Source organism: Zingiber officinale, chromosome 2A (genome assembly GCF_018446385.1).
Source record: "Zingiber officinale cultivar Zhangliang chromosome 2A, Zo_v1.1, whole genome shotgun sequence".
NCBI lineage: Eukaryota > Viridiplantae > Streptophyta > Magnoliopsida > Zingiberales > Zingiberaceae > Zingiber > Zingiber officinale.
Genome location: NC_055988.1, coordinates 138,018,216 through 138,032,114, shown reverse-complemented (window position 1 = coordinate 138,032,114; position 13,899 = coordinate 138,018,216). Strand labels below are relative to the sequence as shown.

Below are 13,899 nucleotides of genomic sequence, written 5' to 3'. Positions count from 1 at the left end.
GTGAAAAAATTAAATATAAATTACATCTTTGTATGACAAAAGATAATTCGTTCCCCTCAGCACGTACCAATCTGTCTCTAGGCCAACGGGGACACCATTCTGCTTACATGTACAGGCCCTTTAATTTATTAAACAGCTGGTATACGTACCATTTATTAATTAACAAAAGTAACTCCGAACTCTAAATATAGAGCCAGAAACAATTGCAGATTAATCACCAAGAGGATCAGAAATCGGTGAGAGTATTACTGGAAGTCTGTTCTTCATCTTCACCGTGGGAAAAGTGATGATTTTGTCATCCTCGGCAACCCAGCTATGAGAAAAACAAACATACACTCATGAAGTTAGCAACAGTCATTAGAGAGAGAGAGAAGAAAAAAAACTTGTTCTCGCAGTAATCAAACACCTGAAACTGGTAACGAAATGGTGGAGAAAAATCGATACTTCCAATCTGGTAATGATGTATCCCGGACAGAGCCTCTGCCCACCTCCGAACGGAGTAAACGTGGTTTGGTTTAGTCCTCCTTTGCCCTGTTCATCATCAACAAACCATCACTAATTGGAGGCCAATTAATTATCTCTTAAGTCATAGTACTGCATGTGCTGCTGGGAGAAGTTAATTTAAGGAGCACCTCCCATCTCCACGGATTGAACTCAAACGGATTTTCATAAATGCTTTCATCAAAGTGGACGGTGGTGAAGGACGTAGCCACGCACCATCCCTTAGGAAATAAGTACCCTGGAAATTAAAACATATTTCCAAGGTTGAGTTGCGTACTATAGTCATTTTATTGGCAGAGGCATCTGAAAGCACATGCACCTTTAATCTCGGTATCCGCGAGGGACTTTCTCCAAATAGAATTGACAATGTTTGCCATCCTAAGAGTCTCGTAAATTACCTAATTAAACGCACACCAAAGTCATTTCTTTCGCATGGGGAATGGTTCAAGTGTTCAGAGCAACTCACATTTTGAGTGAAAGGCAGCGACAGGTAGTCCGACCATTGGTAATCATCACCGATTCGGCTTTTCCTCTTCTTTAGCTCCAGATTCTCTTCCTAATTGAGAAGCATTAAGAAATAATTAACTGATTAATTAATCCATGATGAACAATAATTAAGGATCTCACTAGCGCAATTAATACCAGTAATCTCTTGCGAACAGCAGGTGAATCACTAATATACTTGAGTGCGAGCGTCATGAGTATGGGCACCGAGTGGTGCCCTGGAATCATCATCTCTATGATTACGTTGCTTATCATCTCAACAGTTGTTTCGTCACTGGACTCATGGAATTCACTGATCAAAACATCAGCCACGCATGTCCTTGCTCGGTCGTCATTCCTCTCAGCCTTCTGTTTGATGATCTCTTTCACCAGAATCATCATTCTCTCCTTGGCCTGCATGCCTCATCATTAGGTAATTACTCAAACCAATCAGTATAACACGACTCCAAAAACTGGAAATTAATGAAAAAGGAACCAAGATTAAAGATGGTGGGCATGCATGCCTTCAGTGACTTGTACAGCCTTGTTCCAGGGAACTTAATAGGGATACATATGATGCCTTTGAGTACTTCGGTGAACTCCTCCTTCAAAAGATCCATCTCTTTGTCTGATACGATTCCCAGTAAGCTCCAAACCAGCATTGGAAATGCTATCTAAGAGAGCATCAAAAGACTTGATTAATAGAAGGACAAAACAGACTTGATTAATACATGAAGATTTAATTAGCTAACAAGAGAGTAAGCATGCATCTAATTTAATTTGTTGTGACCTGATATGTTTCATCTTGGACGTAGATTCTGTGCTTCTCTTCCCATGCATGGACGGCGAGGTTGACAGAGCTGGCGACGTTTCTAGTGATGAATTGCAGTGACTCTTCGGACTTGAGGAACTTGGAGATGAGGCCATGGAATCGCTTGTGGAGGTTGGCATCCATTTTGAGGATGGAATACTTGCCCGACAGCTCGATAATGGACTTGGGGTAGAAGGGAGCAAACGCTTTCCCATTCTGCATCACTGCACTGTTGATTTCAGGGTCGGTGGACATGATCAATGGCCTTCCTAAGAGGTGAGTCTTGAACACCTTGCCGTACCTGGAGAAGTACATTACAGTTGATGATGCATGCATCCATGCATGTAGTTGTTATAACCCTACTTGGTATATACCTCAATAAAAAAAAAAATCTATCTTAAAATTTTTACTTAATATTATAATTCAACCCTTAAACTCTAATACTAAGGGGGTGTTTAGTTGATGAATTTAGAAATGAGGAAATGGAATGATAGTAAAAGATAGTATTTGGATTGTGGGTTTGAGAATTGGGAATGACATTTTGAGAATGATTACTAGATTTATGGGAATCAACCAAACTCATATAACTTGATGGATTTCATTTCCATTTCTATTCACATTCCATCCTACTATCAAACTCATATCCATAGTCATTCCCATCATTTAACTAAACGCCCCTTAAAATTTGATTGGCATAACCATAAATTTAAAAAAATAATAAATTATGCTAGACACACACAGGTGCGCATAGCACAGACACCTAGTGTAACATGTTTGTTTGTGTGTAGGCCAGTTAGCCTGCACATCCATGGTGGGCGACCACTGTGAGCGACCCTCATAAGACAGGGCACCCGAGTTACTTCCAGACGTCTCGATTATTTTCATTGTGAGGAGGTGCCCACGGTGGTCATTGATGTACACAAAAAAATCTTTATATATACTTGTCCGACTCCTATGCCTGACTCCCATGCTCAACTGGGTGTGCAGGGCACTCATCAATTTTCTTACAATTTGATATACTCTAATTTTCTTACAATTTTAGAAATTCAAATTCAATTTAATTGCACTCATCAATTTTCGCCGCTGAAAATAACAAGTTAATTCATCACAAGTATTATGATGTATATTGATATTGTTGTATTTAGAAAGACGTTGTATCATGATATCAGACTATGACTAGTTAATTTATTAGACAATGACAGATGCAGACACTTATAATTAAATAATAATTATATATTTTTTATATATTCTTCTATTCTGTCTTCATCAAACAAAAGGTAGATTGAACATATACATACTTTGCAAACAATCCATGTATAAAATTCAAAGTGAATTGTCTTTTAGGTGAGTGGATATGTTCTTTAGACTGGATCGATCTGGATCATCCATTCTGAAGAGTTATAATCCTTCACATATCCTACTTTAATTTCATCCATCATATCTGAAGAGTTGTGACCCTCAGATCTCGCCTATTATCATCAGTCATCAGATCTGAATCTACTGATCCATTCGATCTAACGCTTCAGATCAAGTCTCATCCCAAGTGGTCAGATCGGGATGGCGGGCTCACTGCTTGCCCCTGAGAAGAGAGCACCTGGTTTTTTTCTGAGTTAACTCCATTAACACAGCATCATTAATAAGCAAAGAATGTACATCGAAAATTTCCGATGTGGGACTATTCTCCCATGCATTTCCTTATATATCATTAATGAGTAATTAATATTTATTTGGGCCGACTTTAAACAATTAATTTCTCATTCACCTTTAATCGGTTTTAAGCAAATTAATAGTCTAAATCTATCTACGTGAAACGTAGATTTCAATTTTGAAGTCAATTATGACTTCTATCTATTGATGACATTCCGATTTTTCCATAAAATCAATATTAGTCCATTAAGGCTCCAATATCCAATAACTATGTGTAAAAGATCTAATGTAATATGATCCTTCTTAAGACTCCACACTAGCGGAGGCTTCATGCGCAGACCGCCTTTTATTCAAACTCTTTACTTGCTCCTTCTCTCTAAGTAAACAAGATGAAACAAAAACTCTTGAACCACTAATCATCCGTTTAAATTTCAGAACAAAAGATTGAATTGAAAGAATCAAACAGAATATTATAGTGAATGAGAACAGGCCATTTTAAAATGGCATAGAGGGCATGTAAAAATATTCTCGATGGTCAATGATCCAAATAAAGATCTGAAACTGAAAGAAAGAAAAAAATTAATATGCTTACAATGATCGACGCATTTGCATGAATCTGACATGATCGGATTTAATAAACTGGATGGTCTCTCCGATCAAAGGCCATCCTCGCCGTCCATTTGGAATCTTGGAGTGACTACTCTTCTTCTTCACTCCCCACCAACAGGAGCACAGATACACCACTGCAATGCCAAAAACTGCACCACAAACCAAGCCACTCCAATCCATTTTGTTGGACAGAGGGAGAAGAGAAGAAGAACTCATGAGAGGATCAAGGAAAGATTTGCCATATATCTCCCATCGCAACTCATGTCTATTTAATTTGGTTTTAGTGTTAAAAGGGGATGGTAACAATACAAGCCAAACTTAGACAACCTGACATCTTTGGATACATGGAAGGAATATGGCAAGTGTCGCAAGACCACTTTATGCCTTTGAGGTGCTGTTAAGTCATGTAATAAATGGAAAATAACGGGACACCTAGTTTTTTTAATTTATCCAAGGACAAATTAAATTTCTAAAATATCTTTCCTGTCTATTTTAGCCGTAAATTTAAATTAAAAAAAATAATTTCCCTTATTTAAATTCAATCAAATGGATCACCAAATTATGAAAAAAAATAATTATTTCATCAAGTATTTCATAGAAAACATTGATGATCCTCCCTAATGAGCTTAATTATTTATTTTTTTAAAAAAAAAGTATGTTATTAAACTTTTCATGATTGCCTAAATTTATTTTTTTATTTTTAGCTTTAGAAGTTTAATTTAAATTTTATTATATATATATATATATATATATATATATATATATATTAAAAAGGTTAATAAAAAATATTTTTTATTATTTAATATCTAATTATAAGAAACCAAGAAAAAGTGAAATAAAAATAATAAAAAATTAAATTAAATTAAATAGAAAACATAGTATATAAAAGGACCTTACAAATCTAAAATTTATATCAAATTAACATTATTTATTAATATAGCTTTTTAAAAAATTGAGTTTTTTAAATTCATCAATGAGTCTTGATAAAAATCATTAATGACTCTAAAGAGCTCAATTTGATTCTTACTTTCATTCACAGTGGTCCTCTGAATTTATCTATATTGTTATTTTAAAATTTGAAATTTTAATAAATAAAATAATTTATAAAATTACAAAAGAATATTTATAAAAGGAAAACCAAAAAAAACTATTTTTAGTTTTAAAATTTTCTATCTTTTTTAATAGCTAATTACAAGAGAGAAAAAGTAAATGAAAACTAAAATAAAAATAAAAAAATAAATAATAATAATAATAATTCAATAGGTTTCTTATAATTTAATATTAAATAATTAATCAGTATCAGTCCAAATTTTATCTAATAGGTTTATTTCACACGCCCACTGGGGTAGCCAAGGCTGGGCTACACTGGGCTTTAGCCCAGTGCAGCCCAGATAATCTTCATGTATCCATCACTCCTTGCAATATTATTTCAGGGCTGCATTGGGCTCCAGCCCAGTTTAGCCCAGCCAATTTTTTTTATAACAACCACTTTTGACAATATTATTTTATGTCAATACTGGAATAGGTCATATATGAACATCAATGATGGAGCAATACTGGAATAGGTCATATATGAACATCAATGATGGAACAATTGAACTAAGATTTAGTTTAGGATTAGTGATGGAGCTATTGAACTAAGATTTAGCTCAGGGCGAGTGATGATCCTGGCTACGCCATTGCACACGCCTGAGTTTTATTTGATAAGGAACCTATTAAATAAAATTTGGATTAAACCTAATTTATTTAGGTTAATCAATGAGTTTCGTATATGCTTCTAACAAGATTAGAAGAGTGCAAGGAAGCTCAATCAAAGGTCTATAAATTCTGATATCATACTGTGCCAAAGGTAAAAAAAAAAGATTGAATTCCTAATATATAGGTTCATGAATTAAGAGTTTTTGAGGATAGTGATCAGAGAGTAAAAGACGGATAAAGTTTGGACTCAAACTGATTTATCTAGGTCTGTCATTGGTGTTGTTGTAGAGTACATAAGAGGCGTCTATGTTCAGATAGGAAACTGTGTTAAAAGTAAAGAAGGCTGAATTTTTTAAATAATTTTTATAAATTAATAAAGGCTATAAATCAAGAGTTTTTGAATATGTGTGACTACACTGATTAATAGGAACATAGTAGATAAAGTTTGGACTGAAACTGATTTATCTGGGTTCATTGATTTAGGTCGAAATTCATTGATGGCTTAAATGCTTTTAAAATTTTATAACTTTAGCATGGATAAAATTTGGAGAGTATAAAGAAAATATCGATGTTATTCTAGAGTAAATTAGAGAAATCTGTTAGGATCCGTGTAACCGGTAAGAAGGGTAAATTGCTCTTCAAAAAGAAAATGAAATCTTTCTTGATTTCTTGAAATATTATAGTACTTATATAAAAAAAAATTGATAAACCAATTAAAAGAAAGAGATTATCAATTTTACTTGGTCACAACCGAAAATGTTGTTAATCCAAAACTTTGAAGCACTAATCAAATTTTACTTTCGGCGTAAGCGGAGAAGCCTCTTACAAGCGTTGGAAGTACACAATCAAATTAAAGCAGTAGAACAGTAAAGAAACTCGTGTACAAGTGATACTGAACTATTGGAATCATGGTTGTATTTATAACCCTGATTCGGACGCATGGAAAGGTTTCGGGCGCCTGGTGTGGATAAAATTTTATCCGCGTCGCAAAGGATCGTGACAGAACGGGTTTAGATAAAATCTCTGGTCCAAGCGCCTGGAAGGGTTCTAGGCGCCCGGATCTCCTTCGTATAGCGGCACCTCGCAAAGGCGCCCCCGCAAGACCAGATCAATCCGAGCGCTTGAACCACAGTCAACTTCAAGTTGACTTTTTGTCCGGGTCTTCCGCTCCGATTCCGCTCGCTTGGTTGATTTCAGACATCGGGAATAGGGCTCACTCAAACCCATTATTCGGCATTCTCGAGCAGTCTTCCGCTCCAGCTTCTCATCCCTCGAAAACGTCAGGCATCTCCTTCTCGTCCGCCAACGTACTCTTCTGTAGTGTCTCGTCCCTCGAACGCACCGAGTCCGTCGACTCTCTCCCATACTATCCTTCTCGCTAGATGCGTCTTTCGCTCGACTTCCTGTACTCCTAAGTTCCTGCACACTTAGACACAATATATCAAACAAACACAAGACTTAACTTAACTCGATTAACCACATCAAAACTATCTTGGGTTACCAACAATTCCCCCTTTTTTGATGTGCATCCACCTGAGTTAGAGTTAGGGAAAACATAGAGATAAAAGAAACAATTAAAACTAAAATTTTACAATTTACAAAATAACCTCCCCCTAAACTTAAGCTCTCATCTCTCATTCTCCCCTTTGGTCATAGCCAAAATAATGTCAGGAAAATTTTGAAATAGTTTCTAGGGTGCATTTGGTTAAAGTTATCATGTATAATATTGGTTATGTGATTATCAGGTAATAACATAACCAAGGTGATTGGTGTTAGCCATTTGCATGTCACGTGGCACATCAAATTAATTAAAATTGAAACTCATTAAAATTAATACAAGCGTTGTAGCAACGAGTCCCAAGTCGTATTTTTTTCCAAGGGTTACTAGCAAAATGTGTGTGTGAACTCTAGATTTGATTCAAAATTGATTTCTCACATTAACAAAGTTATTAGGCATTCTCATCAATCAAGAATCATAAAATCATTAATTGACCAAACTACATACAATCCTTAATTTCAATCACTTCAACAACCATTTCAAGAATTCAGTCACAATAAAATTGAATAGAGGTAGCAATCTAAACATCAAATTAACATTCCAACACTTAAACAAAATTATAGAAACAAAGATTGAATTGCTAACTAAATCTTAAAACTCTACAAACTGTTAGTATCAGAATTGCAAAAACTAATTAGAATTAGGTCTAAGGGTGGGGTTTGTAAGCAAGAAATCACAAACAGAATTGCATAAGGAAACATGAAACAAAATAGAAATTGCAAAGAAACGTAATCAGATCACAAGATCTGAGCAATGTGATGAACAATTTAAAGACAAAGATAATAAAAACTAAACCCTAAGCATTCCACATCCAAATCCGTAGCAAAACCTTCTTCATTCTGCCGAAAAGACAGAGATGCCTCTGGAAAACATCCTTCGGGCAACCAACTTTGAATCTAGAGCTTCCTACTCATCCAGATGAATGTTCATAGCCTCCGGAAAACATCCTTCGGGCTCACAACCGGCTGGAATCCTCAACGCACGAGAAAACAGAGGCTGGATCTGGAATTGTGCACACTTGATTGGCTGATCAGATCCAGTCAAATGCAGCTGATGAAATGGTGATGAAAGGAAATCCGGAGCTACTGGGAACCGCCCTCGTCCTCCGGTGACTAATGAAGATCCAAATCTGGGAAACACCCTCGAGCTGGATTGCGGCGGAGCAGAACCAACACTGCGGACTGGGAAACACCCTCGACCGCGCTCTGTGGCCTCGGACGAAGATCGCCGGAGCTCGGGAATCGCCGGCGATGAAGAAGAATTGCTCATTGATTTGGAATTTGGAATGGGGACTTCGGCGTCGCGGTGGAGAAGAAGAAGCTATAGTGGAATGTCGCGAGGAAGCCGAGCCCGCAAGACACTGTAGCTTCTCAAAGCTTTTAAACCTCTCCCAATCTGATCGGACGGTCCAGGTCGTTTCTGGCTTGATCAACGGCTGTGATGTCTTCAGATCTGGATCAAAACCTCTGGATCCTCATCTATGGCTCAGATCTATCCCTCATTAGGTTAGATGAGCCGGATCTTCAACGGATGGCTCAGATATGCTCAATCTTGGATGAACGGCCTATAATGCTCCGAGGCTTGATCGACTTGATTAGCCCTTGATTTGAGCCCAAATGCAGCCTGATCTGATCGGGCCCATGACCCTTTTGATGCCTACAAAATAAGAATCAAATATTAGCACCAAATACCATGAAAATTAGCTAATTCACAATTAGGTCCAAAATCAAATGCAATTACAAAATGTAATGTATATGTGAGTTTAAGCTATGAATAGACCATCAAAAATATGCATTATGAATCACAATAATATAGCTAAATCATGGTTATCAGTGATCCTGTCCGAGTGTGAGTAGACGGACGTTGGGAAGATGGCGCTTACGTTGACTGGATGTCGACTGAAGGTGATGCGGACCTCTAACGAGCTAAGCATGCAACCATAGAGTCGTTAGTGCCGAGCCGAGGAGGGGTTCCCCGGCGATGGCCCTCCGACGCTCAAGTCAGCTATCGGCGGCAAGCAAATGAAGTAGAGAAGAAAGGAGCAACAGCGTGACTGTAGCTATAGTGATGAAAAACATACCTCCGATGAAGCTTTGAGGCTTCTTATATAGAGCTCCCAGGAGACGTGTGCACGCTTCCCAAATCATACTTAGAAAGATCGTGTCAGAAAAGTGTGTCTGACGCTATACCTTAACAGTCTGAGCATATCCCTGACGTGACAATGGAAGCTTCCACCGTACGATCCTTTGTCTGACCACGTCGCGACTATGTCGCCTGTCGATGATACTGATCCCTAGGAAGATATTGCCAACTGCTCCTTTGTCTGTTATTGGGCCGAGCAGGAGAGCCGCTCAGCCAATCTGCCTTCCGGGTCATGCAACAGCTAGGACGAGCGTCCGCTCGGCCAATGCTCTGCGGGTTGGCTCCCCCCATCAGATGAGGGAGCCCTGTCTACTAGGTCGAGGTTGCATCCGCTATTTGGCCGAGCGGGGTGGTCGCTCGGCCTTCTTGCTTCCCTGGTTGAGCTTCATGATTGTCGGAAGCTCGGTGTCTGACCGAGCTATCGAAGTGTCGGACCGGCTACTCTTCCTGCTGATCACGGAGGTAATTCGCCCGATCGGACGCCTGCCTAACGTTGACCACTTAACCTCCTGCCGGCCGAACCCTACCTTACCACTGGATCACGTGCCTCCCCCTTAAGTCTAATCGAAAGAGGTTGCAAGTCCGACTGACTGGACAAGTGGTCTGGTGACCAATTGGCTGATCAGCCAATAAGATGGTTGGATCCCGATCGGCCTATGTAGGACTGATCTTTCTCGGCCGATCGACACTTTGAGCCTTTATACTTAGATTTTTTCCTCATCACCCCCGGAGGGGCACGAGTTGGTCGGTCAATGCTAACGTCGCCCAAATCTCCTCGGAATACATGTAAATCACCCCCATTAAGGTCGAGCACGCGCCCATGCCCATTAAATGCTGCTCTGTGAGAGGACGCCACATGTTGTCGGCGTAGCCGCCACACGTCCGAGGTGACAGCTACTGATGTGACATTTGGTGATTTGAATTCAACGGCCGGATGTGCGCTCCGAGTTCCGTGCCCTAGATCGGACGGCTCCGATTGGCCGTGCCCATCTTTATAAAGTCTCAGCGTCACCATTTCTTCCTCTACGTTTTCTTCATGCTCTCCGATGATTCTGCCCCGGCGGTTCTTCTATGTCCAGTGCTTCGGCGATCCTCGGCTCTTTGCTGTGGCGATTCCTTGCTCCCTACGGTGGTCTTCTCCCTCTTGTAAGCTTTCCCTCTCCATTGATGCTTTCCCGCTGCTTCTTTTCTGCCACCGTATTTTCCAGCTTTCTGTGTTTTTCAGCCATCTTTCCCTTCGAACCTTCTTCCTTTTCGTTTCCCCGCCATGGCGAGTTCCTTGCAGCCGTCCGACCCCGCTCCCGGTCTCTGGTACGCTACCATGGAGACTCGGTTCGACGCGGGCGATGCCGCGAATCTGATAAATGCCTATGACCTCCCGTCCGACCATGAAATAGTTTTAGCCTCCCCATCCGACCGGCCGAATGACCCGCTGATCGGCATAGTTTGCTTTTTCCGAGACCAATTCATGGAAGTCTTCGGTTTCCCATCCACCCCTTCATAACTGAGGTCTGCAACTACTTCCGTGTCCCGCTCGCCCAACTCGTCCCTAACTCTTTCCGCCTGCTCTGCGGTGTGGTAGTGTTGTTACGAGTGCACAACATTCCACTAACCCCTCAGGTCTTCTACTATTTTTACTACTCCAAACAGTCTGAGCTGGGCACTTGTTCCAATCTCGCATCGACTTAGTCTTCTTTGACAAAATGTCCTTCTCCAATAAACACTAGAAGGAGTACTTATTCTTTTTGAGACTCCCCGAGCGGCCAAGCTTCTTGACCAAATGGCAGGTCGGACTTCCTACCCAACCTGACTTGAAGAAGTACAAGACCTAGCCGAACTACCTCCACGCTGCCAACATGCTGGCCGGCTTAAAGTTCGACATTAACAAATTGTTGTCGAAGGGTGTAATGTATGTGTTTGGGTTGAGTCCGATCCGAGCGAAGCTCCCGAGCAACCTAGGTATGAAATTTCTCAACCTTCTTCCTTTGAGTCTAACTGATTCTGTTCTTCTTTTGCAGCCGACATCATGATGCGCGCCGAGGCGGCCGACATAATGAAGGCTAAGAAAGCCGAGATCAAAGCAACTGCTGCCCAGGAGATGGAGCGGCTCGGCTTGACCCTTATCGTCTCACAAGAGGCCACGGTTGGGGAGACAATAACTGTGGGTGACGGAACCATCGAGCGAACACCCAGCGCAGGAGGGGCGACCGATCTAGGATCAGTCTGAGAGGCGCCACCCATCATCCTTGCTGAGGGTTCGGGGTCCTCGGGCGATGAAGTACCGCTCTCCCGTAAGAGACGCCGAACGAACGCGCCTTCCCGTTCCTCCACCTCGGCCGTCCAAGCCTCTGCAAGGGGAGGCACCCCGTCTCCAGCCGCTCCCGTAACAGTGGAGACCACTTCCTCCGAGCAGACTTCATCTTTGGTTGAGCTATCAGAGTCACTCGTCATTCAGCCGATCACTTCTTTGCCGCCAGCTAGGTGGAAGGTGACACAGTCCGCTATCCTGCTAGTCCCTCCTGCTCAAGCTTCCGACCCGTCGGCCTCCGCTCAATCGACGCCGAGCGGGAGACGATCCATCACTACCACGCTTCTTCTTCTAACGGAGGACCTTCTGGCGCCGGGCGACCGACCCAACTCTCCTCAGCATCAAGTCTACATTCGTGGTCGGCTCGCCCGTGTCTGGGAGGAAGCAAGGGTACGAGCGGTAGTTAAACCCCCTGGCGCGCTTGCCGATAGTCACCTGGAGATGTCCACCGAGGTTAGTATTCTCAAGTATCAACTCATGATTTATCTCTGATCGGTACTAATACTTGCTTGCTGTTCTGGGTGGAGAACATCGCCATGTGCCAGCAGTTGGCTCAGGTGGAGGACAAGCTGAAGAAGCTCAAGATTTCCAGAGCTTCCTCCTCCCAGGGGCCACCGACTGCTCGCCTGCAGGCCGACCTGAAAAAGGCCCAACAACTTCTTGGGAGGAGCAGCAGAAGTCGGCCAAGCAGGCCAGCAGGCTGGGCCAGATCGAGGCACAATTGAAGACCTATGATCATAAACTCGAGCTGGCTTCCAAAAGGAAACAACGAGCCATCGCCGACCTGGAGCAGAAAACCAGGATGCCCGACAGTTGGCCGAGAAGCTGAAGAAGGCAGAGGACTCCCTGGTTGTCGAGCGGGAGAGCCGCTCAGCTAAGGAGGGGGAGCTTCAAGATCAAGTGAAGCGCCTTGAAGAGGATTTGGGGGCCACCCGGGCAGCGTTGACAGCCTACCAGGAGGTCAAACCGGACTGCTTCGCGCTCCTGAGGCAGCAGTACCTCCGCTCGGACCAATTTCTGGAGAAGGCAACCAACCGGATTGTCCACTCGTTCAAGTTGGCCATCAACGCTACGCTCATCCAGCAGAAGATGAACGACCATATTTCTGAAGCTCTGTCCGACAAGGATGTTGACCGCGTCCAGCTCCTCGAGTCCATTCCCGACGAAGCATTTGATTATATTGAGTAAGCGAGGGACTTATAGAGAGCATATTTTTGTAAGCTTTGAATGTACTCCTGCCGTTCGACAATGTTTAACCTATTATCAATTAAATCTTTTTGTGCCCTTTCTTCGTATGCTATCTTTCTGCTAGTATTCGGCTATGTAGTTCCGATCGATTATTATGACCGTACATTTAGTATTGAAAGATTTGCTAGGATCATACCTCCGGGGTTTATAGTTGCTGCTCGACTCTGGGTTTTAACGTCTCCGCTAGACGATCTTCTAAGGCAGGAGTTTAAGGTCTCTGATCGACTGTCGATGGAGACATGGGTTTAACATCGCCGCTCGACGATTTGGTGAAGACAGGGGTTTAAAGTCGCCGCTCGACCGTCGATGGAGATATGAGTTTAACGTCGCTGCTCGATGATTTGGTGAAGATAGGGGGTTTAAGGTCGCTGCTTGACCGTCGATGGAGACATGGGTTTAACGTCGTTGCTCGACGATTTGGTGAAGACAGGGGTTTAAGGTCGCCGCTCGACCGTCGATGGACACATGAGTTTAATGTTGCCACTCGACGATTTGGTGAAGACTGGGGTTTAAGGTCGTCGCTCGACCGTCGATGGAGATATGGATTTAACGTCGCCGCTCGACGAGAATTTTGATAACCTTTCTTTTTTCATTCCAATCCTGCGCTCAAAGGAAACAAGCAAAATGGAGAGTACACATCAATTACATTGGCGCACCTTTCATCCAGCTCGGTAAGGCTGGAAATAGTTCGCACTCCAAGGACGTTCTAGTCGCTGCCCGTCTTCATCCTCTAGGTAGTAGGTGCCAGAGTGGAGCTTCTCCACGACTTTGAATGGTCCGCCCCACGGAGCTTCTAATTTAGTGATGTCGCCGACCGATTTCACCTTCTTTCACACGAGGTCGGCGACCTAGAACGACCTCGGGATCACTCGTCGATTGTAGTTATGCCTCATC

At 42.1% G+C, this 13,899-nt stretch overlaps 1 protein-coding gene across 1 annotated transcript; it reads right to left on the bottom strand.

Moving 5' to 3' along the window:
• Positions 1 to 210: 210 nt before the first annotated feature.
• Positions 211 to 8,576, bottom strand: LOC122044032 (3-epi-6-deoxocathasterone 23-monooxygenase CYP90C1-like). Its single transcript, XM_042604579.1, has 9 exons — positions 8,218 to 8,576; positions 1,775 to 2,096; positions 1,509 to 1,658; positions 1,144 to 1,398; positions 968 to 1,057; positions 821 to 899; positions 633 to 739; positions 407 to 531; positions 211 to 313 (listed from the first exon to the last, which is right to left on the bottom strand). The coding sequence occupies exons 1-9, from the start codon at positions 8,574 to 8,576 to the stop codon at positions 211 to 213; spliced, it is 1,590 nt and encodes a 529-aa protein (XP_042460513.1).
• Positions 8,577 to 13,899: the final 5,323 nt, after the last annotated feature.

Coding starts and splice junctions, on each gene's coding strand:
- LOC122044032 (XM_042604579.1), bottom strand. CDS start 8,576: ATGAGCAATTCTTCTTCATCGCCGGCGATTCCCGAGCTCCGGCGATCT. Junction 1,399..1,508: donor GGCTGTACAAGTCACTGAAG/GCATGCATGCCC, acceptor TGAGGCATGCAG/GCCAAGGAGAGAATGATGAT. Junction 1,058..1,143: donor CTGTTCGCAAGAGATTACTG/GTATTAATTGCG, acceptor CTTCTCAATTAG/GAAGAGAATCTGGAGCTAAA.